Raw genomic sequence first — 24,597 nt, 5'->3', positions numbered from 1 at the left:
CTGCTTGTGTTAGTTATACACTGTGCTGCCCTCAATGGGGCCAAGGGAGTCCAAAGACCTTCCCTGCCCTGAATAGGCCTAATCACACGGAACCCAGGGTGGGAGAGGAAGGCTTGTGCCTCCAGTGCTTGCCTGCTGTTTGTGTTTGGCTTCTCATTCATGTGTGTGAACACTGCTGCAGCTTTGTCTTCCCAGAAAGAGAAGCTGCAGAGGGCTTGGAGTGGGGCAGTCCCCATGAGCGGAGAGCTTCCTGCCTGTGGACGCAGGCCAGAGCTGGGCCGTGGGGCCGGGAGTCAGCCTCGGCTCAGATGGGAGAGGCCTTCACTGGGTGCTCTGCACCGACTGAGGGGCGTGATTCCCCGTGCCACCCCTTAAAGGTGCTGTAAGACACACTGAGCGATGTGCTGGAATAAGCTGTCACAGAGAGCTCACGAGATCCTGAGTTATTCACAGCAGCAGTCCTCAGCAGAGTTGCCATGATGGGCCTTACAGGGGCTGCTGAGGGCACTCACCTGCTCACTGGCCTTCAGGGAAGCAATGAAGCTGTGCTGGAGTGTCTCCAGGTGAGCGAGGGACTGCTCCAGGTGCCTCAGGGCGTCCTCATAGGTGCCAGGGGAAGTGGCAGGCTCCTCGGAATCTTGGTCCGGATTTCTCTTCCTCCGCTTCTCGATAAAATGCTTGACGGTGGTGACAGCCCTCCTTGTCATCTCTGTACGGGCATCCACGGTCAGCTTGGGGGAAAAAAAAGCAAGTCTCTGGTTTCTGCTTAGGGAAATGCAACCAAGAAGCCTCTGAGCTGGGCCTTCCCTCCAATCCCATCACCTGCTTCCCCCCTCCCCCACTGTTCCTGCCCTGGGGGGAGGGCATTCATACCCTTTAACATTAGGACTGAAGCCCACATCTCTCCAGTCCCCGAGGCCACTGTCCTTTGTCCATTAAGGCCTTGAGGCCTGAAAATGTCTCCATTTCTATATCATGACTTGCTCACCCCTAGCACCATGCTTCAGCCCCCACCTACTGAGGGGTGGGGGGAGGTCTGCCTCCAGCCTCTCCCTGCCCCAGCCCACCAAGTGCCCCCAGCCATCAGAGTGATCTTCCTAAAGCTAGAGCTGACCCATGTAGACTACAATGGCTGCCTACTGCCTTCAGGATCAAAAGGAAAATCCTCTTTGGCCTTTAAAGCATCCCTCCAGTCACACCCCTTTCCACCCTTCCAGTCTTGCTCTACTTCCCCCCAGCCCCCTTGGGCATCCTGGCTGTTCCTCGCCCTGCAGCCTCCATCTCCCATCTCCGGGCATTGTCCCAGTCATCCACCATGCCAGGAATGCCTTCCCTTCCCATCTCCACCTCCTGGCTGAGGCCCCACCTTCTACACGAAGCCTCTCCTGATCCCCTTAATTCTGCTGCGGTACTGACGGTGGTTATTTGGCCGTCGTTCAGACCAAAGCAGCACGAGGGCAATGACTTGACTTACTCATGACCTGGGTTTCAGTGAGGCTGAGCTGCCCAAAGTCGTGAGCCTCGCTGCCTCTTCCAGAATCACCAAAGGCCAGCAAAGGGCCGGGCAAAGGTCAGGCAGCAGTGGGTCACCTTGGTCTGGCTCTAGATGAAGGCCTTTCCTTGCATGGCCCGATGTGAGGGAAGGAGCAGAACCAGGAGAACACCACACAGCAGCCACCACGCTGCGCCACGACCCACTTAGACAGACATGGCCCTTCTCAGCAATGCCAGGATCCAAGACGACTCCAAAGGACTCGCGACGGAAAGTGCCATCCACCGCCAGAGAGACGGAGGCAGAGAGATTCACTTCTTTTGTTTCTCTCTCATGGCTTTTCCCTTTTGTTGGATTCTTCTTTTACAAGGCGACTAATGTGGAAATACGTTTAATATGACGACAGGCCAACAAAGCTCAAGCAGAAGGCTGTGGTGGACGAGCGGATCCCCAAGGAGGCCCCCTTGGCTTCCACCGCCCTCACGGGACAGAACGACCCTTCTCGCCCTGCCCTCCCTGCCCTCGGCCCCATCCACTGCTGGCTCAGCTGCTCTGGGCAATGAGGAACGGGCCTGGGGTGTTTCCTCCAGGCTCCATGCCCCACTTCACACCCCCTAGACTCCCTTCATCCTTTTGATGGGTGACCCTGCTCTGCTGGAACAGAAGCCTCCTGAGGACAGGGGCTCTTCCCACAGCTTAGCCACAGGCCGGCACAAAGTCAGCTCCCAGTCAATGCTGGTTTACTTTCTGACTTCTCACTTCAAATGATCCTTAGCCAAATACTTCTTTAAAAAATAAAATGCATCTCGACACTTATTAACAGAATGCCATGGAAACAAATCAGGACCATATTCATTATTCAGAGATGACATGATTGTCCCAGAGGTCGAACCCTATTAACAATGGAGGAGCTCAGGGCCGTCCCCCAACGGCCCAGGGGCTTATTTGACTCAGGCTGTGATTGCTTTTTTCCAATTTACAAAAACATGTCCATTACCCAAAGGCCCAGGGATACTCTTCCAAAAACACAAATTTAACAATGGAATTTGACGTAGCAGTTTTTAAAACAAGTTTTCTTGTGATACAAACAAATAATGAGGCGCAGAATTCTACGGGAGAGAAAACGCCTCTGCAGGCTGTGCAGCTGGCGCCGGCCCTGAAGAGTCTTCTGACAGGGCCATGGTCCCTCAGATCTCAGATAATGCCCATTACCCATCCCATGTCCTCCTAACTCGGTAACCCGGGTAACCAGGGTGGGGCGTGGGTCATTCCAAGAGGATGGCAATGAAGGCAGGCAGCCAGTGACCGGCCGGCTCACGCAATCCAATGATGCGTAGGCCATGGTTGTCCTGGCGCTGAGCCGCCAAGGGTCTCCCCCTCCCCCAGTGACGCAGATCTTCTTCTTGGGTCACCCTGACCCAGCTCAGCAGAGACGGCTCCTCCAAGTCCTGGCTGTGACCCTCAGTGAATGCATGGTGAGCAGAGCTGAGCCTCAGGACCCAAAAAGCCATCAGTCCCACTCTCCCACAAGGACCAGGTGCTTGTGAGCTTGGCCCAGGGCCAGAGGGTCACCCACCAGCCGCAGGGCCACAGCCATACAGAAAGCCCCGGCCTCAAAGAGCTCATGTTCTGCTGAGAAGAAATCGCCCATCTATGAGGAGTGTGCTGCTGCTGGGTCATGCTGTGATGCTGAGGGCAGCATGAGGGACCCTGAGGAGGCCAGTGCCTACACTGGGCCAGGAAGGAGCCCAGGCATTCCACAAGGCCGCAGCACGGCTACCCTACTGGGCAGACACACCAAAGCCAGAGACGGCATCTCCTGCCCAGCGACAGTCTACTGGGCCACAGACAGCGACAGGCGGGGATGGGCCAGACCGCGGATGGGGACGGAGAGCCTATGGGACTGAGGGGCTGCATGCTGTGGGCACACAGGAGGTGAGGGTGAGGCTAGCACTCAGGAGATGTCATGGGAACCAGAGAAGGGTGTGGAAGATGCCAGGACGGGACCTGAGGGAGGGCTGCCGGGCTCCTGCCTTAGGCACTCCAAGGGAAGGACGGTGAAATTTGAGGTGCAGCAGGCAGCTGAAGGGTGCAGGCTGGAGCTCAGAAGTCAAAGGCAACTCTGCAGACCTGGGGTCACAGGCATGGAGGTGGTAACTGAGCCAGGGGAGCCCAGAAGAGCCCTGCAGGAGAGGGCCCAGGACAGGTCACCCGAGGAAGCCTCCAGTTGGGAGGTGGGACCAGGACAATGAGCCAGGAGAGAGCGGGTCACCAGAGCCCAGGGAGGAGGAGGAGGTGCAGGGGCCCAGCCTGCCCTATGTATGACACGGGCACAGAACAGACTATGCAAGTCTACGCTGCCTAGAGGCCCCAGACCTCCGTGGAAGCCCAGCACTAACAGGGCTGCCCTCCCCCGAGGAGGCCCACCGCATTGCCGTCCTGGGCTCACAATGGCTTTTCACATCCCTCAATGTCCACCTTTCTCTCAGCCACTTGCCCCACTCACTGCCTTATGCCCTCTGGGCCCAACCAGAAGGAAGCCAGCCTCTCCTGCGACACACTTCAGGCCCCTGTGGACACCTTCCTGCTACTTTCTGACTTCTCACACTTTCCCCACTCACTCTCAGGAAGAGAGTCATACTTGGGGCTTCTGAATGCTGCAGGAAACGGGGTGGGGCGTGTAGGGAACAAGCCAAAGGGAGGAGGGAAAGGAGGGAAAAGGGAAGGGAGGGAGGAAGGAAAGGAGGGAGGGAGTAAATGAGGAAGAAGGGAAGGAAGGAAGGAAGGAAGGAAGGAAGGAAGGAAGGAAGGAAGGAAGGAAGGAAGGAAGGAAGGAAGGAAGGAAGACGGAGCCTCAGGAAGAGTTTGACCATTCCTAAGGTATTTCACACACAGTAGGTCATCCTCACATAAACACCTGTGTCCCTGGAAGCCCAGAGGATCATGGGGAGAGAGCCTGTTCAGACCTACACCATCGATAGGGTGGGGCAGTGGAAACACCCTCCGAGGCTCCTGAAAGAATTGTCCAGGTCAATGAGAGCCTACATGACTTGGCCACGGGCACAGGGCTAGTATCTGACAGAGGTGGGACCAGAAGGCAAGCATTTCTAAGTACAAAACTCTGTATACAGTGGTATGCTCAGACTCAAGAATTTATTCATTTATATTTTATAACTTAGCAAAAAGACTAAGGCAAGAAGGTCAGGAGAGACTAGGCTGGCAGGCTGAGCCCAATTAGAAAAAATTTCACAGAGAAATGCAGATGCTGAAATTTTGGTGACAAAGATCATGGGACCATCAGTAATTACAGTAGGATTAAGATGGAGTTGGTCAATCACTTGGTAGTTTGAACTTTTTACAGTTTGGAATGGAAGAACTCTGGGGTCTCTTGGGACCCTAAGACTCAATGTTTTCCTATGAGGAAATGGAGACGAAGAAAAGTGAGTTGACCAAGGGCTTCTCAGATCCCAGGTAGATGTGGCCTGGGCTTCCCAAAGGGTCTGAGATGGGCCAGGCTAGGCTGGTGTAAAGCCACGCATGAGCAGCTTTCCAGAGGACTATTGCTGTGAACAGCTTCAAGGTTCAATTAGAACCTTGAATCAACTGTATAGTGAACTCTCTATTTATTCAATAACAAATCAGAGCAAAGCATTCACACAAAACAAAGTACATTCATTCACAATGTTAACAACTTAACACTATGATGGCCATGTGAGTGGTCACATAGTTTTAAGCAAAGCACATTCACTTAGTCAATCACAAAGTCCTTAATTCAATCACAAAATACAAAAGTCAAAGTCCTCCACCCCTATGTCACAGTAAATCATAATCTCAGTCAGTGCACAGTATCCAAGTACATTCTTTCATCCTGACTTGAGGCTGGCTCTCAGCTTCCATGGTTCCTCTTCCATGGTCCCAGCTCCTACTGAATCCATCCAACTTTCACCTGGGTTCAAAGACAGGCAGCTCCCAGTCCCTTGTCTAGTTCCTTGTCCAGTTCCTGTTCCATATTGAAGCTCACAGTGTCCTGTCCATCTCAAATCCTTCACAGCCTCTGTTTCTGGGAAGACAAGGCTCAACAAAGCCACAAGAACATTCATGAACATTAACAAAGTCACAGCAACATTTGTACAAAGTACCAGCACCACAGTCATGCTTCCTCAGTCTTTGGCAGCTCCAGCTGGCCCTCGAAAATTCTGAGCAGCTCTGGCTGGTCCTCGGAAGTCTTCAGCACCATAAGTTCCATTCTCAAAATCAAAATCATTTTATCCAACCTCCACGTGGCTTGCTCCAAGAAATTCTGCCTCAGTTGTCAACTCTCATTCCTCTTCTCAGTTCTTCTCAATTCTCAGTTCAGTCTTCAGTCCAGCAGCAGCTCCCTTGCCTCCACGATGCTTATCCCAAGAAGTTCTGTCTGTCCAGCTTGTGTTCTTCCTTATTATATTGGCACAGCTCCTCCCCAGGAGCTCACAAGTTGTGGGGTTCACACGCTCTGTTTCTTAACAGACTTGATAGGAGACTCAAAAGAAACTTGGATTGAAAGAAGTGTTAATTCAACAGCTGAAACAAAGTGTTAACTACTTCTTTGCTTGCCATTATAGCTGGCAGAAGACAGATTATGTCCCTAAGCCCCTCTTGGCACCTTTGTGATGCACTAACTTCCACATGGTCCCCCTCCCTGCTCTGAGCTGCCCACCTGACAGAACCAAAGGATAACTGTGATCGCATCAGTCTGATCAAGAATGTTTGGGGTGGGGGGGCCAAAGCCAAGATAGCGGAGTAGAAACAGGACTTCCCCACAGCTCCGGCTTCTACCTTCTCCAATACATGTAAAAAATTACTCTAAACAAATTTTAGACCTACAGAACCCACAAAGTGAGAGAGAGAAACAAATCTCCCAGTGAAGGCAGCCCGGAAGGCTTGCAGGAAGGGTCTATCACACTGAGCTGGGAGCTGAGCCCAGCCCTGCATGAGTGGTTTTAGCCCCAGGGCAGTCCCAACCAGCAGCAGCACAGAGCAGACTTCAAGAGAGTGAAGCACCCACAGCTATAGTGGATTCCCTGACTTCTCAACCCATAAACACCAAAGACAAAGTAAAAGGTCAGTGTAGAACTCTGTTGGAACAGGGCTGGATGGAAGAGCCTGGTCCAGCCCCTGCCCCTGGGGTGAGAAGAATGTTGGTGGGTCCTGATCACCCTTGCAATAAAGTCTGAACTTCTCTGTGTGGTGGGTAAAGCCCTTCTCTACTTGTCTCCCACAGTTACCTGGATTACAGACCCTTCTTCCTCCAACACTTGCTGCTCTAGCCAAACTGACCATGACCAGTCATTCCCTGCACATGCCATGTCATCTTCTACCTCCACATCTCTGCAGAGCTAGCTGTTCTCTGTCTCTTCTCATCTCTAGCTATCAGAACTATTAGTTTTCTTCAAGACTCACTCCAAGTAAGGGGATATGGAAAAACTGGGACACTGATGCATTGTTGGTGGAGTTGTTAATGGATCCAAACATTCTGTAGAGTAATTTGGAAGTATGCCCAAGGGCTATCAAACTGCAAACCCTTGGATCCAGCAATACCACTGCTAGGTCTATATCCCAAAGAGATTTTTAAAAAGGGATGGGGGGAAAGAAGACCCTATTTGTACAAGAGTATTATAGGAGCCCTTTTTGTGGTGGCCAAGAACTGGAAAGTGAGGGGATGCAAATCAGCTGGGGAACGGCTGAACAAGTCATAGTATATGAATGTAATGAAGTACTTTTGTTCTATAAGAAATGATGAGCAGGATGCTTTCAGAAAAACCTGGAAAGCCTTTATATGAACTGATGCAAGTGAAGTGAGCAGAAGAGAACACTATACATAGTAACAGCAACACTGTGCAATGATCAGCTCTGATAGACTTAGCCCTTCTCAGCAATGCAAGGATCTAAAACAATTCCAAAAGATTCATAATGGAAAATGCTCTGCCAACTGATGGAGTCTGAATACAGACTGATGCACACCATTTCTCACTTTCTCTTTCTTTTGTTTTGAGTTTTCTTCCACAAAATAACTAATAAAGAAATATATTTTACATGACTGCACATGTATAACCTACATCAGACTGCTTACTGTTTCAGGAGAGGGAAAGGAAGGAAAGGGAGAAAATCAGCAACTCAATTGGGGAGAAATATTATTTAAAGAAAAAAGAACAATCAGGTTAGGGACCAAGACAGGCCACTTGTGGTTAAAATGTTAATAAAAATGTTGAAAAGGAGAAAAAAACTGCTCACTCCAAGTACTTGTGAGAGGTCTTTTCTGAGCACCCTCATTACTCAGCCCCATTTGAAATCAATTTGTAATTCTTTTTAATTCGTTTTTGTATTTGTTTATCTGTATGTAATTATATGTACACATATGGTATGTATATCATGTATAATTATATATATATATATGTATCATAATCTGCATGTAGATTATATATACACACGCACACACACTCAATGACCAAGGAAAGTCTAAGTTAGAGAGTATGGGTCATTTTATTTTAGTGTTTGTACCCCAAATATCTAATAAGGCCTAATACCTGAGAGGCACTCAATACATGATTACTGAATTGAATTGAATGATGATAATTCAGTGCCTGGTACACAGTAAATGTTGAATAAATGCAGACTGACTGAAAATAAAAGGATTTCTTCTACATTAAGTCTACTAATACGCACAGATTTAAAAGGAAGCTATTGTTCAATTCTCCCAAAACATGAAGAAAGGTAAATAGAGTTATGTGGGGGTCCCATTAGTTCCAAAAGAAAGATTTAAAGACATTTGATTAAAACAAAGGATAGGAATTTTACCAATATGTTGGTTAAAGTCTTTTGGACTTGAAGGGCAAGAGGTCTTTTCAAGAAAAAAGGGAACAAGAGGAAAAGAGGGAATAAAACATGGCAGCCAAGTTCATCACCACACCGCGTCCCAGCATGGCCACCTTCCCTCCCAGCTGGGAGGATGCAGGCAGGTTGTCTGGGTCATTCCGAACCAGTGCCTGAGAGCAAGGAAGGCTTGCTTCCCTATCCTGAAGCTGCCATTCCATGTCAATCAGTATTTGCACCCCCATTAGTCAACAACATGGCTTCCAAAGTTTGGTTCTGCAAGGAATGCTGCTACCTCGAAAAGCTGCCAACTGTGCATGAACGCTTATATTTTCCATATTTTCACCACCAAATACAAGCTGGGTGAACATCTGGTGTTTTGCAAATCTGGGAAAATCCAGCTGTAGTTCCTTTAGAATGGGCCTGACAGGTGGGCACCATTGCCTTTGGATGGAGAGCGCTCCCAATCCAGGAGGGGGGCAGCTCTCGCATTTTTTTTTCTTTTCAAATCAAGGAATTAAATGGTTACCTTTGAAATGAAGCAAAGGGAAGTGAGAAAGCTCCACAGTGAAAGTCTGGGTGTCAGAGGACCACAGAGCAATTGCTGGGGCCTTGGAGCCAAAGACAGAAATGCTGCCCTCAGGGAGCTTCCAGCCTCACAGGGGAAAGGGCACACAAAGAGCTCCTTCAGAGACCTCCAGGGAGGGAGGACAGAGGTGGGGACACGGACAGCTCTGGCCCCACACTGGCAGCGTCCACAGGGGCTCTTCTGCCCCTCTCAGGACTTCAGGCAGACTGACCAATGACTCACAGCTCAGCAAAGGCAGAGGCCTGGAGGCCCACCCGTACCAGAACAATAGGGCCCCCCACGGGACACTCTACCTGACTGTTCAGTCCCTTCCAGCTAGGTTGGGCAGACTATGCTAGAAGGATTGCCAGCTCCTCTTCTGTAAAACTGGGATAATCATATCACAGCATCACCCTCCAAGGCTGCGGTGAGGATCATCGGCCTCCACATTGGGAGAAGCAGGGGACAATGAGTCCTCCTCTGACTGAGCAGACCTGGGCCATACTCAGAGACCAGCGCTGGCCTGTCTTAGAGGAGGGCTCCTCCCAGCTGCTGACGACCTCACAAGGCCAGTCCAGAAAACACTGCAAACCCTCAGGTGTCCTAGAAAAGCCATTTACTGCCCTGTAAGGGCTTTCACAGGGCCTGGGATACAGCAGGCACCCAGCGGATGCTTGTTCCCTCCATCACTTCCTTGTCCATGTTTATACGTCTTCACTTGACATTTACACCATATATTTTCATGGGCACTTGTCTGTCCCCTTGGAACGTAAGGTCATCCTAAATAGGAATTATCTCTTTCCCTGTATTTGTATCCCCAGTGTTCAGCGCATGCCTGGCATAAGTATTTGTTATTGATTAATATTATTACATTTACAAAATTTACTTATATTATCTCAGCTACTCTCAAAACAACTTTAGAAGGCAAGGGATTATCAGACCTATGTCACAGAGAGCAAACAGGCACAGAGACTTAATTGGTCACTCATGGCAGGAAAGACCCCTCCCCTCCCCATAAGAGGACTCCCTCTGCCCCCGCAGACACAGCCAGGGCCCCGGTCAGAATATTGTGGCCCTCGGGAGGGGATGGTTCTATCCCAGGCTGGACTGAGTTGGGGGACCTCGAGGGTCCAGGCTCGTTCATTCTAATGCTAATCAACCACATCTGGACGAGCACAACCAACTGGTCATGTCTCGACTGTCCCCGTTGGGCTCAGAGGTCACAACCACTCATGTTGGGCAACACTTTGAATTTCAGAAAAATGCAAGTTGAGGCCCCTCGGCTGGGGGCCACCCCAAGCATCTCATTGAAAAAGGGCCCTCTGCTTCACGGGGATGTTTACAATTACCTTGGTCACGGCCTCTGGAGAAAAGGTCATCGCGTCCAACACGGTGAGGAGGTCGCCCGGGTGGAGGCGGTCAAAGTACTTGGCACACGTGTCATAGGCATGCAGCCATTCCGGGACGGACTCAGGGGCTTTCTTAATTAGCTGGGGGTCGCCCCTCCAAAACAGTTTCTGCAGCCAGACGGTGTAGAGGGAGCTTGGGGAGAGCACGGAGCCATCTGGTTCAGGGATTTTGGAAGCCAGCTTGGAAATGGAGAGGATGTTCTGACTGGTGAGTACAGGCTCCAAAGTGTCCAGAGGACTGACATTCTCATCGATCAGCTTCTTGTAGTTCAGACCTTTTGGCAGGAGAAGGAAACAGTCGGTGAGCACTCACTGCATGGCTAACCAGGCCCCAAAGCCCGCTGCATGCCAGAGCAAGGCCGCTCAGGTCCTCCCAGCAGGGCCAAAGCATCAAGAATGGCCGTATGGAGAGAAGCCCCCTGTGGCATCCGCGGCTTCTTCCCCATCCCCAAGGTGTGGCTACAGGCCAGAGAATGGCAGGGGCAGGACCTGGAAAAGATGTGCCTGGCTGATGGAGATGCAGAGGGTGACCCCTAAGGAAGGAGAGGAAGGGCAGCACTGGGGGGCGTCACTGGGAACCAAGGTCCAGGATCACAGACCAAGCAAGGGCCCGAGGACAGAGAGGAGCGGCCCCTGCCCCTCCACAAGGGCTCACAGGTGCAGAATAAGGCCCAGAAGGCACAATTATTCTCAGTGAGTCGACTGGCTCTGTCTGCTTCCTTTTTCTTTTTCTAAGCTCTTTGTTGTAAGGGACAGCTTTCTGGGAGGAGGGAAGGGAAGGTGTGAGCACCAGCAAAGTTGGATTTTTGCTGTTTTTCTTTTAAGTTCCGTTTCCCAGGTTCATGCTAAACTGTAAACATCTGAAGGATCAATCTCCTTTGAACCCTGGTAATTCACAGCTGTGCTGAGTCATGGGCTCTGGCACCTTCTGGCTCTGAGCCCACTAGTGGAAAGTGTGTACATATATATATGTACACACACACACACACACACACATATATATATATATATATGTGTGTGTGTATATTTATATACACACACACACATATACATATACATAAATATGTTCTGAGGTGAGAGGCTGCCTCCAGACTCCCTTACAGGAAGAAGGTTTCACCTGAGGTCTTTCTGATTTCCCAGATGAGACCCCGGGTAACTTCTGGGAAGCAGCTGTTAAGGGCCCCCCAGATGCTGGGACTCCCCACTCTGGTGATGTGGGCACATAATTCTACTGCTCTGTTAAGGCAGCTGGAGCCCTGTCTATTGGATCTTTCTGAGCACTCACTTCTTTGACTTCTACTTATACGTCTTTCTGCATTGTTTAATTACATTGAAGCTGTTAACCCTTCTGAGGAAAGTATGGGGTTCAGTGGGACTGGGACAGCTGTCTGCTATTTCCCAATTACTGTGTTTTTTCTGTGCCCAGAGTTGAGACCGGAGCAGGCCCTCCCCATGTGAGGCCTGGAGAGGACGAGCTGCCTGGAGTTGGGGAGGTGCAGGACAGAGACAGAAGCCGGGGATAGGAGCCCCTGGAGCCTGCTGTGCCTGGACTGAGGCAAGAGCAGGGAGGGCTTGGAGTGCAGCAGTCCCTTCCCCTGGGAGGTGAGACGTGGAGCAGGAGCAGAGAGCTGCCTACATCAGGGCCCAGGCAGGAGCCAGAGCGGTCAGCCCACAGACCCGCAGGAAGAGGAGCCATGGGGCTCAGGACCTGGCCCCAGGTCAAGATGAACACTTTGCAGCAAGGCAGGAGCAGTGAGTGTGCTTTCCAGCCACGTCCCCCTGGGATGGTCTGGGACCCAGGGGTGGGAGTGACGAAGTGCCCTAACCCCCAGAGACCTAGCCTGTTGGTTTGTTGACCAGTTGTCCCCCAGGACTTGGAAGCAGGAGCTGGAACAGTGCTAAGACTTGGACTCCTTGGCTCACTGGAGCACCTGAGAATGCCAGGTGGGAGCCTGCAACAGCAGCATGGGGAGAGGGACACAGCCCCAACTAGACTTGACTGGGACATTCTGTTTTGACTGAAGGGACTGTAACCTACTGTGACCTAGGGGTGGAAGGTGTTGTGTTCTCTGCTGCCCCTGGGCAGGTGCTGTGTTAAGGGAAGACTCTGGCCCGGGATCCCCAAGCATTTTGGGGCAGCACCTGAGTGAGGAGGAGCTGGGTGCTCATGCCCCAAAGATGCTGGTCTCCCCAGAATGGGTAAGATGGGCAGTGATGTTACACACTGTGCTATGTTACTGAATGGTGTGCTTTGTTCTAGGCCTTGTGGCCACCCTGGTAATAAGCTGTGGTGTTGCTGTGAATATTAGGTTCTGGTGCTGAATAAGATTTAGTTTTGAATAGAGGGCTTATTAGACCCTTAAAATCATTCGCAGCAGCAGCCCTCAGGAGTGCTGTGTCAATCAGCATTACAGACGGACAGGAGGAGAAATCGGAAACACAAGCTATCGATAACATTGACCTGAATTTCTGGGAGAAAGGAAGCGTCGGCTGACAGAAGGACCTTCCCTCCTCTGGACGATGCAGGAGCGAGCCACGTGTGTGAAAAGCGCCTGTGGCTGCTGGTTTCCTCTTACCTGATGCTACAACCTTCAGCTTCTTCAGCAGCCGCACGTGCGTGTCAGGCGCCATAGCCCACTTCCCAAATCCTGTGCAGCCGCAGGCCGCCAGAAGGGAGAAGAAATGGAGCAGCCTCTCATGATCGGTGCCTCCGATTCCGGGGTACACGTACTTGGCCATGCGCTCGTGGAAGAGGTCAGGGTTGGCCTTCAAAGTCTCCAAGAGCCCCAGAGCTTGGGCTCGGCCGTCTACCTCTGCACTGGACAAGCTGCAATGCAAAGACAGAGCTGACACCATTCCCACCAGCCCACCCCATGGGGCCCGCAGGGTTCCCAGAGCTGGCCTGGTCAGAGAAAACCCGGCTACCAGGGATGCAGGGCCTGGAGATGTCTGGCCACAGCAAAGGGGTGGAGGGCATACCCAATGGAGAGAGGACCCAGTACAGCCAGGAAGAGCCCTGCAGCTGGGGAGAGCCAGGTCCTGACCTCTGGTGGCCACCTGGGAGAGGGGGGACAGATACACACGTGCCACACAGGATCTAAGAAAAGGAGGCGCACTTCAGACAGGGAGACCAAGGTGGGGTCCATGGAGAAGATGCCGTCAGGGCCAGGACTGTAGGGTGGGCCAGGGTCAAAGGGACAGAGAGGGGGTCAGAGACAGGAGCCAGCAAAGGGGGGCATAAAGGACATCCACCAGACTGCAGCCCACACAGCAGAGGGGAGGCACTCCAGTGACATCCCAAAGGCTCCCCATCCTCTTCTCCGAGCCTTGGCCAACGCCTGATCAGCTTGGTCCTTTGCCAAGATGGAGAGGAAGGATGCTTCTTATGCTAAAGTGAACACAATGACCACTCTGGGACTCATCTGAGGGGCCGGGGGACTCCCAGGGACAATGCTCATGGAAGAACCAAGTTTGCCCAAGACACACTTGGACCAGGTGTGGCCTTTCCACAGCAGCCAAGACATAAAACAAAATGAGGAGCCATGCTTCCACTGGTCCCCAACAACACTGTGATTGGCATAGAAGGAAAAGGTTCTATCTTAACATCTCGGCTTCGCGGCCCCCTCGGTCTTTCCTCATAATCTCTCCCCACCCCTGGCCCTTCCTGCTCTGGCCCTCTCTGTGACCGGCCTGGAGGAAGAGGACAAGGCCAAACAAGCCCTGCCACTTGGCCTGTTATCAGTCACTAGGACCTGAGAACAGAAAAACTCCCAATCAGAAAGAATTTCAGTGTAATCAAAATGGCTGGGGGAAGAGCACCGACGGAGGCCTGAGGGGCCAGGCACACGCTCTGAGTGGGCTGGACGGGAGGTCTGCAGGGGAACGCTCCAGGAATCTGCGCTGGGCCCCAACCCAGCTGCTCAGCCTCTACTGAGGACCTGGACCAAGGCAGAGACAGCCATCTCATCAAAGCTGCAGCCGACATCCTCACCGTGATTCTAAAGAAAGTTGTGTGAGCCTGAAAGCCCTCTATGAACATGAGGGAACAGTATTGCTATCACTGTCATTCTAATATCAAAATTCAGCAAGCGATGGTTAAGAAGCTATTCTGTGCCAGATCCTTGGACGGATGGATGGGACGGAGGCGTGTACCATAGGGACGCACGACAGACTCCTCCTTGCAGAGACCTCACAGTAAGTACGTGGCGGGGAGGGGAGCCAGACAGCATTCTTTAGGGAAGTCTGGGGAAGGACAGATGTTTTCAGGAAACTGGGAAAGGCTTTATGGAGGGGACCAAAACTATCATCGCAAAAATGCATTCCCATAAGTAGCTTTAGTAATATTAGCACCCCCTCCCCCCTCCCCAAAGGCAGAAGAGGGTCGGCAGGCGTCCTGAGAACACAGAGACACAGGCCAAAACCTGGGGACACTTATCTTGAAGGATCAGAAACAGGCACGATTCACTGAATCTGCCAAATGCAACCCAAAGTGGCAAGCCCAAAAGGCCCTCCATGGCTGCCTCAAACAGACCGCTGAGTCATATAGCGATCCTTATAGAAACGAAGGGCTCATGACGGCACCTCAGGGCCAGGTCACAGTGGTAGAGAACTGTCCTTCCACAGCCCGGACTCAGGGAGCAGAGCCAATCAACTGTACAATAATTCACTGCAAATTGCTGTGACTAGAATTACACACCAAGCGCTGCCCCAGGTTGACAGAGGACAGACGTCCATCCTACAAAGCATCCTTAAGAGCCCCACAAAGGGAAGAACAAAGCACCAGCAAGGCAGAATCACTGACCATGACCACAAGGCACAGCAGTGACTGATGAAGACTCGGGCACGGTTTTACTCACGGTTGCCCTGCCAAGCCCTCATCATCTCCAAACACCCTGGAAAGAGCCTTTCTCAAGCTGCAGAGCCCTAGGAGAGAAGACCAAAGTCCTGTGGGAAGGGACTGAGATGAGGCGGGCCCCCCCATCACAGTCCTGGGGACGCTGCATGGCAGCGGACATCTTCACACGCTCGCTCAGCCACAGAAAGCCCTTATCTGGCTAAGAGCTGCAGCAACACAGAGAAGAATGAAAGGTTGGTGCTGTGGCTCAGGACCAGCTCCTCTGAGTAGGAGAAGAATGACGTCCTCGGGGTCACCCCGACATGCAGCCCGGAGACCCATGAGGAGAGGAGGAGGGGCGGTCGGGGCTGACCTCTGCCAAGGTTCCTCCTCCCTGGGTGGCTGCTGGTCCTCACTGCCCCCTGACTGAGGACACGGAGAGGCTTTGCCAATGTCACCGGCCGGCTCTAGACAAGGCGAAGTTGGCCAGATCTCTCTCAGACCCTCTAGGCCCCAGAGCCTCCGACACACAGGACTCTCTCTCTCTTTGGGTGCTCATGGCCCGGGGGCACTGGGGGAGCCAGAACAGCCCTCGGCGGCCATCCAGACCAAATGTAATGGAACAAGGATCCTCTGGAAATGTCTCCCCCACAACCATCCTCCTTCTTCTCCTGGACACTTCTGGGGCAGGGAGCCTGCAGCCCCCCAGGCAGCTCATTCCCCTTCTGGGTCACTCTGCTATCAGGTGACAGCAGCCACCAAATGATGCCCTCATTTCCAGTCGCTGCTGCAGGTTACTCCCTCCAGAGCAAGGTCACCAAGTCTAATCTCTCCTGCCCCCCAGCCCTCATCTCCTCCGCTCCCATATAACGTCCTCAGGCCTTTCAATCAACCCGCATATGACTGTTTTCCAAATGAGGAACAGAGTCTGAAAATGTGCATGACTTGCCCAAGGTCACTTGGCTACAAACCTCTAGCCTGCATGACAAATTCGTCCAGAATGTTTGTTTGCTTTTGTTCCCAGAATTCACTTGAAAATGTTTCAAATTAGAGGGAAAACAAAACTGCACAGACCAGCTAGTGCGATGACAGCAGTCCCCTCTCCGTACCAATACGCTGCGCCAGGTGGACACACCTCAGAACAACCACTGAACAGGTGATGTCCAACAGCCTCCAAGATACAGCCCCCTCTCCAGAACCCAATGCCAGCCTCGACCCTCCCACAAAGGGCTTTTGCCATCGGCCTCCACCCCACCACTCTGGGAACTGGAACATCTCCCTTCAGACAGGGTCCCCACCCCTAGATGTTACTGTGCCTGCAATCGGGGCTGGCTCATCAGCAAGTTAGGCTAATGATCTTGCCGAGATTGACACCTGTATTGGTTGCCTTTATGGCACCTCCTTCCCCAGGAAATCACAACGCGCTGACAACTTTAACAAACGTCTGTGATCAACAGCCCACTTTCATAGGCTCCAGAGAAAGAAGCCGTTATCTCTGCCCCCGGAACATGGAATGAAATCTCAGAAAAGCCTGCCAAGGAGTCCACATTCAAAGGGCCACAGTGGGTGCCGGCCATCACTGCTGGCTTTGCTTTGACCAGATAAATGATTCCCCTCATAAACAGTTGAGTGCCTTGCTCCCCCCTCCAAGCTTTAGCTATAAAGCAGCTTATACAAACAGGGAATATTTGACTATCAAAGATTAACTATTGGCATAAACTAGCTTTTAGCAGCACACAATGCGCAAGGCATGAATTATTAATACTAATCCTATGATTAAGGTGCACTAGAATGGCTTCAAGTTGTCAATCATGCCAGGAAGAAGACAGATTCAAGAGAAGCATGTGTGGAAGGGCCCAGTGCAATTACAGGACAAATAATTGATTTAAATGTATTTAGCCTTCCCTCACTGTGCCATGAATACTGACTCAGGCAGCACTGAGAACAGAACAAAAGGGGAGCGGCCCTAGCACTTTCCTTCCCTTCATAGAAACAGCTCTGAATTTCGCTAACTTTGCAGTATCTCTCATGTAGATCTGCTTTGGGGTTTCTGAGCCCTACAGCCAAAGGCTAAGGCCCAGTGCACATGAAGACAGGAAGCAGACTGAGGCCAGGCGGACTCCCTGGCAAAGTCCTGCAAAGGGGCCACCTTGGGCTGAGCTTCTCCGAGGCTTCAACAGCAAAGCTCCAGCTCCCATGGAGCCCCCACATGGGAAAGGCTTCAGAGGGGGTACTGAGAACACCAGGCCAAGCAGAGCTCAGAGAGGCTCCCTGCAGAAGGCTGCCCTGGGGCCAACTGCATTCCATCACAACCACAGGATCCAGGGCGAGGGGCCATTACAGATCGCCTTAAAGGGGAGGAATGTGAGCAGCACAGTATCAGAGAAAGAAAGAGACAGAGAGAGAGGGAAGGAGGGAGAGAGAGATAGAGACAGACAGAGAAAGAGAGAGAGAAAGACAGACAGAGGAAGGGGGGAGAGATAAAGAGAGACGAGAGAGAGAGACGGAGAGAGGAAGAGGGGGAAAAAGGGGAGGAGAGAGAGACAGAGAGAGAGGGAAGGAGGGAGAGATAGAGAGAGAAAGGAAGAGGGGGTAAGGGGGGAGAGAGACAGAGAGAGAAACATAGACAGAGAGATGGAGAGACAGAGACAGAGAGAAAGAGACAGAGATAGAGAGACACACAGAGAGAGATGGAGAGAGAGAGCTGTGATTAGAGGGAGAAGGAGGAGAGATTGGGCTCCAGGCTACCTCCAACACTCCCCCACTGGGGACCGAGGCCAGGCAACTCACTTCTGTTTCTGGCCTCAGTTTCCCCATCTGCAGAACAGTGCCAAGTTTGACAGAACAAATCCTTTATGAAGGGGATCGGCTCTGGGCAGTCTGGATGCAGTCACAGGGCCACCCTTGAGGACCCAGAGGGCCCCATGTGGCCTCGAGGCTGCTCGAGCCTCCTCAGCTTCTCCCTGCTTAGGGCCGCGGCTGCCCCCCACAATCTGCCGTCCTCCCAGACACCTGATGGACGGTCTTCCACCCTACACTGGCATCGTCTTGGCAGCTCTGCCTCCAGTGGGCAGTCAAACGTTCGCTGATAAAGATGCCACCCATGGGCACCTCGGAATTCCCTGGTGTAGCAATCAAGCTGTGCTGGTTTAACGTCTAAACCTAATCACACACAGACACACACATATACACACACACACACCACATATACAACACACACACACACACACACACACACACCTCTCTTGGTACTTTAAAAAACACATTTCATGCCCACCAACAAAAGGAAATCTTCAAGAACAAAGTTAAGACCTAGAGAAAAGACAAGACCAGAGGGCCCGGAGCTGGAAGGTGCTGGAGGTCACAGACCTGTGCTGGGTCACCACCGGGTCCGTGCCAGGTCACTGCAGAGGCGTGGGGGCAGGCTGACCTCTGGACAGCTGCTCCCCAGCTCCAAGTCACCCATCCAGAGTGTACTGAGAGAAGTGCATCTGCACACAATGTTGGCATTCCCACGCAGGGAGGCCCGGGCAGCGCATCTAGAAGAGGTGGGGCTCCCACCCAGGTGCAAAGCAGGATCCCAGGACCAGTATCCAGCCAGGCCTCGAAGGAATACCCAGGGCGGGAATCCCAAGCCAGAGGAAACTATAATTCTGCCACAGTGACCCATCACAGCTTTCAAACAGCCTGAGAGGGCTGGGTCCAGCAGTGTCTCCTCTTGATCCTCCCCAAACTGAGACCAGGGGAGTGGTGATCAGTCCCTGCCCTGCATCCGGCCCCTCTGGGAGCAGGGAAGCCCCACAAGCCCAAGAAAGCAGCACCAGGACCAGCCCAAGCCTAACGTCCACAAGTGCCACAGAGCACAGAATTAACATCCAGTCCAGAGTCAGGACGTGACCTGGAAGAATGAGCAAACAAAAAAGTTGGCCACCGTAATGGGCTATTATGGTAGCAGGAAAGCCCAAGACACAAATGATAAGAAGAGAATGAATCCCAGACAGCTACGAGCAAAGCCTCACAGAAAAGCTCAGCTTGGACACAAACTCAACCACAATTCCCAGAAAAGATGGAACAAAAGTTTTTGAGTGTTTTTAAAGTTTGTATAAATGAAATGCAAGTGCCTGGGCAAAGAGTAAAACAGAAACGAGAGCCACGGAGGAAAGACAATCAGCAGTTTGGGCACAGGAGACACCAAACCTGCCCAAGGAGAAACTCCCTGAAAATCAGAAGGGACCAAAGAGAAGACAATGTCCCCGAGAGGCCACAAGAAACATGAAAACAATGCCAAAGACTGAGGGTAGAGAAGAGGTCAGCTGCCTCACAGCAAAAACAACTGCCCGAGGAGAGAAACCTCAAGGATTATTGGACTCCCTGAACATCACAACAAAACATGAGTTTTCACATTCGAACTTTCAGAAATCTTAAAATAAAACTGCCAAGGTCTCTGAAGAACCAGAGGGTAAAGTGGAAATTGAAAGAATCCACCAGTTGCTTCCTGAAAGAAACCCCAAAAGGAAAACTCCCAGGAATATCAACGCCAAAATTCAGAGTTTCCAGATGAGAGAAAAGAAAAAATTCTGCAAGCAGCCAGAAAGAAAGAATTCAAGTGTGTAGAGGCACGGCCAAGATCACACAAGAGCCATCAGCCACCACTGTGCAGGAGCAAAGAGCTGGAACAAAATATTCTAGAAGACAAAGGAGATGGGCTTATGGCCACAAATAACTTACCCAGAAAAAGGGAGCATAACGTTTCAGAGGGAAAGCTGATGAGACACTGCCTGTTTCCGGAAAGAGGAATAAAGGGCTCCGAAGGCAGAATGAGACAAGTAGGTTTTTTGGATATGATCCGTGTGGAAAGTTGTTTGGAATGACTATACGTTTCTAATTCACTTGGGAGGGGGGAAGTGTTGAGGAGAGATTAGGATTGGGGTGGGAGGGTGAAAAGACAGATTATGACTGATTAAAATAAATTCTAAAATAGTTTTTAAACCTAGAAAAAGGTCAGCAATACATTAGGCAAATCCTTCATGGGGACCTAGGGGAGGAGACGGACTAGAATCAACCTGGTTATTGCTAAGTCATTCAGCTATGTCTGACTCTTCCTGTCCCCGTGGACCATAACACGCCAAGCCCTTCTATGCTCCACTATCTCTCTGTCACGTCCTCTGCCATCTCCTCCTTCTACCTTTGATCTTTCCCAACATCAAGGTTTTTTTCCAATGAGTCCTGTCTTCTCATTATGCGGCCAAAGCATTTAACTTTCATTTTTAGTATTTGATGTTCCAGGGAATAGCCAGAATTAATTTATTTAAGGACGGATTGATTTGATCTCCTTGCTATTCCTAAGCATGGATACCATGGCACCCAGGCTTCCTTAGAGTCCAGCTCTCACAGCCATACATTGCTACTGGAAAACCCATACATGGACCTTTGTCGGCCAGGTGATGTCTGCTTTTTAGTCTGCTGTCCAGATTTTCCAGAGCTTTCCCTCCAAGGACAGGCATCCTTTAAATTCGTGGCTGCAGACCCTGGCCGCAGTGAGAGGAACAAACTCGCTGTGCCCTTCACCAGTGAGCTGAACATGAACCCCAATGACTGCAGCCACTAAAGTCCTGAAATAACGAAGGGCTATGGACCAGCCAGGGCTGCAGGCCTCTCTCCAGGTCCTGAGCATCAGAGTTCTGTGGAAGAGGGATGTGTCAGCAGTCACTGCCCTCACAGCCCTCTCTTGGCTCTAAGAATGACTCACAAGAGGAGTGCAGGTGAGCCGCGTGACTTCTTGGGACTTCCCGAGCCCCCTCCCCATAACACGGGCTCGTTGGGTCAATCCAGGGAGAGCCCTTGACCAGCCGAGAAATGTGCTATGGAAATGGGACTTGATCACCATCATCACCAGCCTCACGGTGGGTTTTGGGGAACAAATGGATAAGACCATGGGTCAGACTGGCACTGCCCTCCTTCCAAGGGAGTCCTTCCACCCTGATGGTATCTCTAGCAAAGGAAATCCATTCCCTGACGGCTCTAAATGCAATCACCCCCTCTAGCAGCAAGCACACCGGCTCCAAACGGCACAGAGCCCTTCAGGCCCCCTCTCCTCATGATCACTAAGACTTTCCTCTTGCACCCACGATCAGAAAGATCCCTCCCCTGCAAGGAAGAAATGCTAACCTCCTGGCCCACAGCCAGCTCAGCCTCCCTGCCACCCCTGTGTCCAAGGTCATCCAGGGCTGGGTACAGTCACTAAACATAGAGGCCACAGAGCAGCAGAACTGGAGGCAGGAAAGGCCTGAGGACACATCTGGCCTCAGACACTGACTAGCTGTGTGACCCTGGGCAAGTCACTGACCCCTGCGTGCCTCAGTTTCCCCCTCTGTCGAAAGGGTTTAATCTCATCATTTCCCTCCCGGGGTTGTTGTGAGGACCAAATGAGACTTCACGTGTAAAGCACGGCACCGGGCACACAGCAGGCACTGCACAAATGCCAGCACTGTCATCACTCTTATCCTCTGAGCCATTGAGAGCCCTGGGTGGGATTCTCCCTCAACCCTCCCTGTTTACAGCCAGCATGAGGACCAAAGGAGAGCAAATGAGCACAGTGCTTTGCCAGCCCTGAGTGCTTCACAAACGCGGCTGCCATGATTACTTCTAAGAGGACGATGACTTGAGGGGAGGCAGCCGGGCGGTTCAGTGGAAAGCCTGGGGCCTGGCATCTGGAGAAGTGAGTTCAAATCCAGCACAGACACTTTCCAGCTGTGTGGCCCTAGGCAAGTCACTTCCCTTCGGTCTGCCTTGATCCACTGGAGAAGGAAATGGAGACAGGTTCCTGGTTGTGTGCCAAGAAAACCCATGGACGGTCCCAGGGTGCACTGGGAAGGCAGGAGATGACAGGCATGCTCTAAAGACAGCAGGACACAAAGAGCGCATCAGCTGCAATCATCCCTGCGGGGTGACACGGGAGTCGAGAGAAGGGACAGCCAGCACATGCGTGGAGGCTGGAGCTGACAGGATCCTCTAGTGATGATTACATTAAACTCCTTTGAAACAAAAGGCTCTGGAATCACCGCTCCTTCTGCTTTCTCCTACCCTCCACCAGTGGTCAGAACCCTCTTTACAGCAGAGAATTCAGCAGTGACACCTAGAAATGATCGCACTGCTGTTCCTTCTGGTTTCTGCCTGGCTACTTCTCCTCGAATGCTGTGCCGGGAAAGGGTGGTCTAGCTGGGAGAGACCAGAGAACTGTGCAAGGACAAGCTCAACATCTGTCTGAAAAAGGAGGGGAAGACTCTCCCCAGACAGCAGAGAAAACAAGAAGGGCATGTTCACACAGGGAGGGCACCTGCTGCCTTCCAAGCAGCACTGCCAGGGGAGTATGAAAGTCCCTGAGAGTCTGGAGCACGGCCTGTCCAAGAGAAGACCCCGCAAAGGAGGTGCCTACCTATGCCAAGGACGGGCAGTGACCCACGTCCCAGAGGAAACGTGCACAGACTTACCTGGTGTCGGTGAACAGGAACTCCAAGTGAGCCATGCAAACCTCCCAGCGTGGCACGTTGTACCGCTGGGCCAAGGAAAGGGCGACGTTGTAGACGTTGTTCTCAAGCGTCCTGGAAGGACGACCAGCCCCGAGGGAAGAAAGAGAAATAGTCACCATGAGCCACACAGAAGACACTCGGGCCTCGCTCCCCGGCAGGTCACTCAGGGGACACTGTCCCCGTAGTGCGACGCTGTGTGGTCTTGCCCAGTGGTCAGCATCAGTGCACTGGAGCATCACACGGGCCTGCACCAAAGGGGGAAAAAGCCTAGAGAGGATCCATGTTCCCGATCTCCCCATGCCTTCAGGACACAGCGGTCTTCAGTCTGAAGGGGAGGCTGCCACAATCTGCTCCTTCAGCACCAGAAATACCCAGGGGTCATTTCATGCAGTAGACCTTGGGACCCCAGCTCCACGGTACATTAACACAGTGACCTTGGACAAGTCACTCAGAGACAGCCGGGGCTTATGGGCAGGACAAAGAGAAACGTCCCTCAATGCTCCCACGTGCTGTGGGATCCTATGCCCAAGAAGAAGGAGCTGGCTGTCCCGTGATGGTCCCCAAGCTCCCTTCCAGATCCACGTCTAAATGACTAGGACTTCTCTGGGGCTCAGTTTCCTTGTCTTTAAAAGGGGTGTCTACCTCACAATGTTACCGCGATTCCCTCAAAGGAGGGAAGAGACAGAAAAGCCCCTGACACTCTCTTAAAAAGCTGCACGGCCGTATGTGCACAGCAGCTCCCCACCAGTGAGTGTCAGGGACAGAGGCCGTACGTCCTGGTCAGTCTATAGGACGCCTTCTCCCAGCACAGCTCTCTGTAAACAGGAGACCCTCGGGAAACATTTAACTGAACTGAGGGCCAGGGTCAAGCATCCCAGCTCGAGGACTCACTGCCTGTGTGACCTTAGAGGGACAGAAAGAAAGGGCCTAATGGAGGTCTAAGGCCTGTCCAGACCTACGTCCTCTGCTGATGCTTCACTGGACCAGGAAAGGACGAGGCGTCTTCAAAGGCCAAGCTCTGGAAACAGGCTGGGAAGGCTTATGGTGCACGCCAGCCAGGATGCACGCACCCATCCCCTGAGGCCAGCCCAGAACCCGTAAGTTCAGTGGGGCTCACGGCCAGGAGGCCAGGCACTGGGCGGGGACAGGTGTGAGGCTGTGAGAAGAAGCGTGGCCGAGCCAGGAGCTCTGTGGGAGCACCAGGGTCCTGAGCATCAGGAAGGACAGACGCTTCCTGCCAAAGCAGCTCTGGGGAGGGCAGCATCGTTACGGTCCACCACAAAGCAGACCATCCCACAGCCCATTATTTTCCATTCTGCTTTTCTGCACAAGCACAAATCAACAAGTAAGAGAAGAGAAGAGATCTGTGAGGAGCGTGAGCCACGAGGACACCCTTTCTCCAGTTAGCTGACTGAGGGCCCCGCAGACAAACGATCAGGTCACACTGATTTACGAGGATTCATCCTCCCAGAACAGCTGAAGTCGAGGTCATCAGGGCAGCTGTCCCCTGAAGTAGCTTCACTTCCTGGGGTCGGTCATTCTGCCAGTCCCTACAGGCCCCGGCCCTGCTGCTGCCTAAGCCCCACTGCGTCCTCAGCATGCCAGTGACCCCCCAGGAGACCATCTCCAGCCCACTTTTCAGCTCCCTGCTAAGTGCGGTCCTCCCCCACTAGAAAGTTAGCCAACAAGCATTTATTAAGTGCCTGCTGAACGCCAGAGGGCTGAGAGGGCTGGCCGAGGGTGCTGTCAGCCACATCCCCAGCCTGTAGCACCAGCTTGGACCTAAGATGGCCAGAGGCCTGGGGAAAGAAAGCATCAGCGATCCTGGCCCCAGAGGGGAGACCACAGTCGTGCCTGTGGGAAGGAGGGTGAGGGGAGAGGTCCTGAGCACAGCCTGACACCTGACAAAGCCCCCC

At 52.2% G+C, this 24,597-nt stretch overlaps 1 protein-coding gene across 1 annotated transcript in view; it reads right to left on the bottom strand.

The window, feature by feature from the left end:
* Positions 1 to 24,597, bottom strand: part of NBAS (NBAS subunit of NRZ tethering complex) — a gene marked incomplete at its 5' end in the record, with an annotated part of 159,893 nt that overhangs the window by 58,962 nt on the left and 76,334 nt on the right. The window contains 4 exons of the mRNA XM_069102791.1: positions 513 to 731; positions 10,259 to 10,593; positions 12,895 to 13,145; positions 22,643 to 22,753. Coding sequence (XP_068958892.1) covers positions 513 to 731; positions 10,259 to 10,593; positions 12,895 to 13,145; positions 22,643 to 22,753 — 916 coding nt within the window. The remainder of the gene's footprint in view (positions 1 to 512; positions 732 to 10,258; positions 10,594 to 12,894; positions 13,146 to 22,642; positions 22,754 to 24,597) is intronic.

The sequence above is a fragment of the Petaurus breviceps genome, unplaced genomic scaffold (genome assembly GCF_028583685.1).
Source record: "Petaurus breviceps papuanus isolate PSGF00001 unplaced genomic scaffold, PetGlider_PUasm1.0 556, whole genome shotgun sequence".
Lineage (NCBI taxonomy): Eukaryota > Metazoa > Chordata > Mammalia > Diprotodontia > Petauridae > Petaurus > Petaurus breviceps.
The sequence above is the reverse complement of the archived record's forward strand: the minus strand, read 5'-3'. Positions and strand labels throughout refer to the sequence as shown.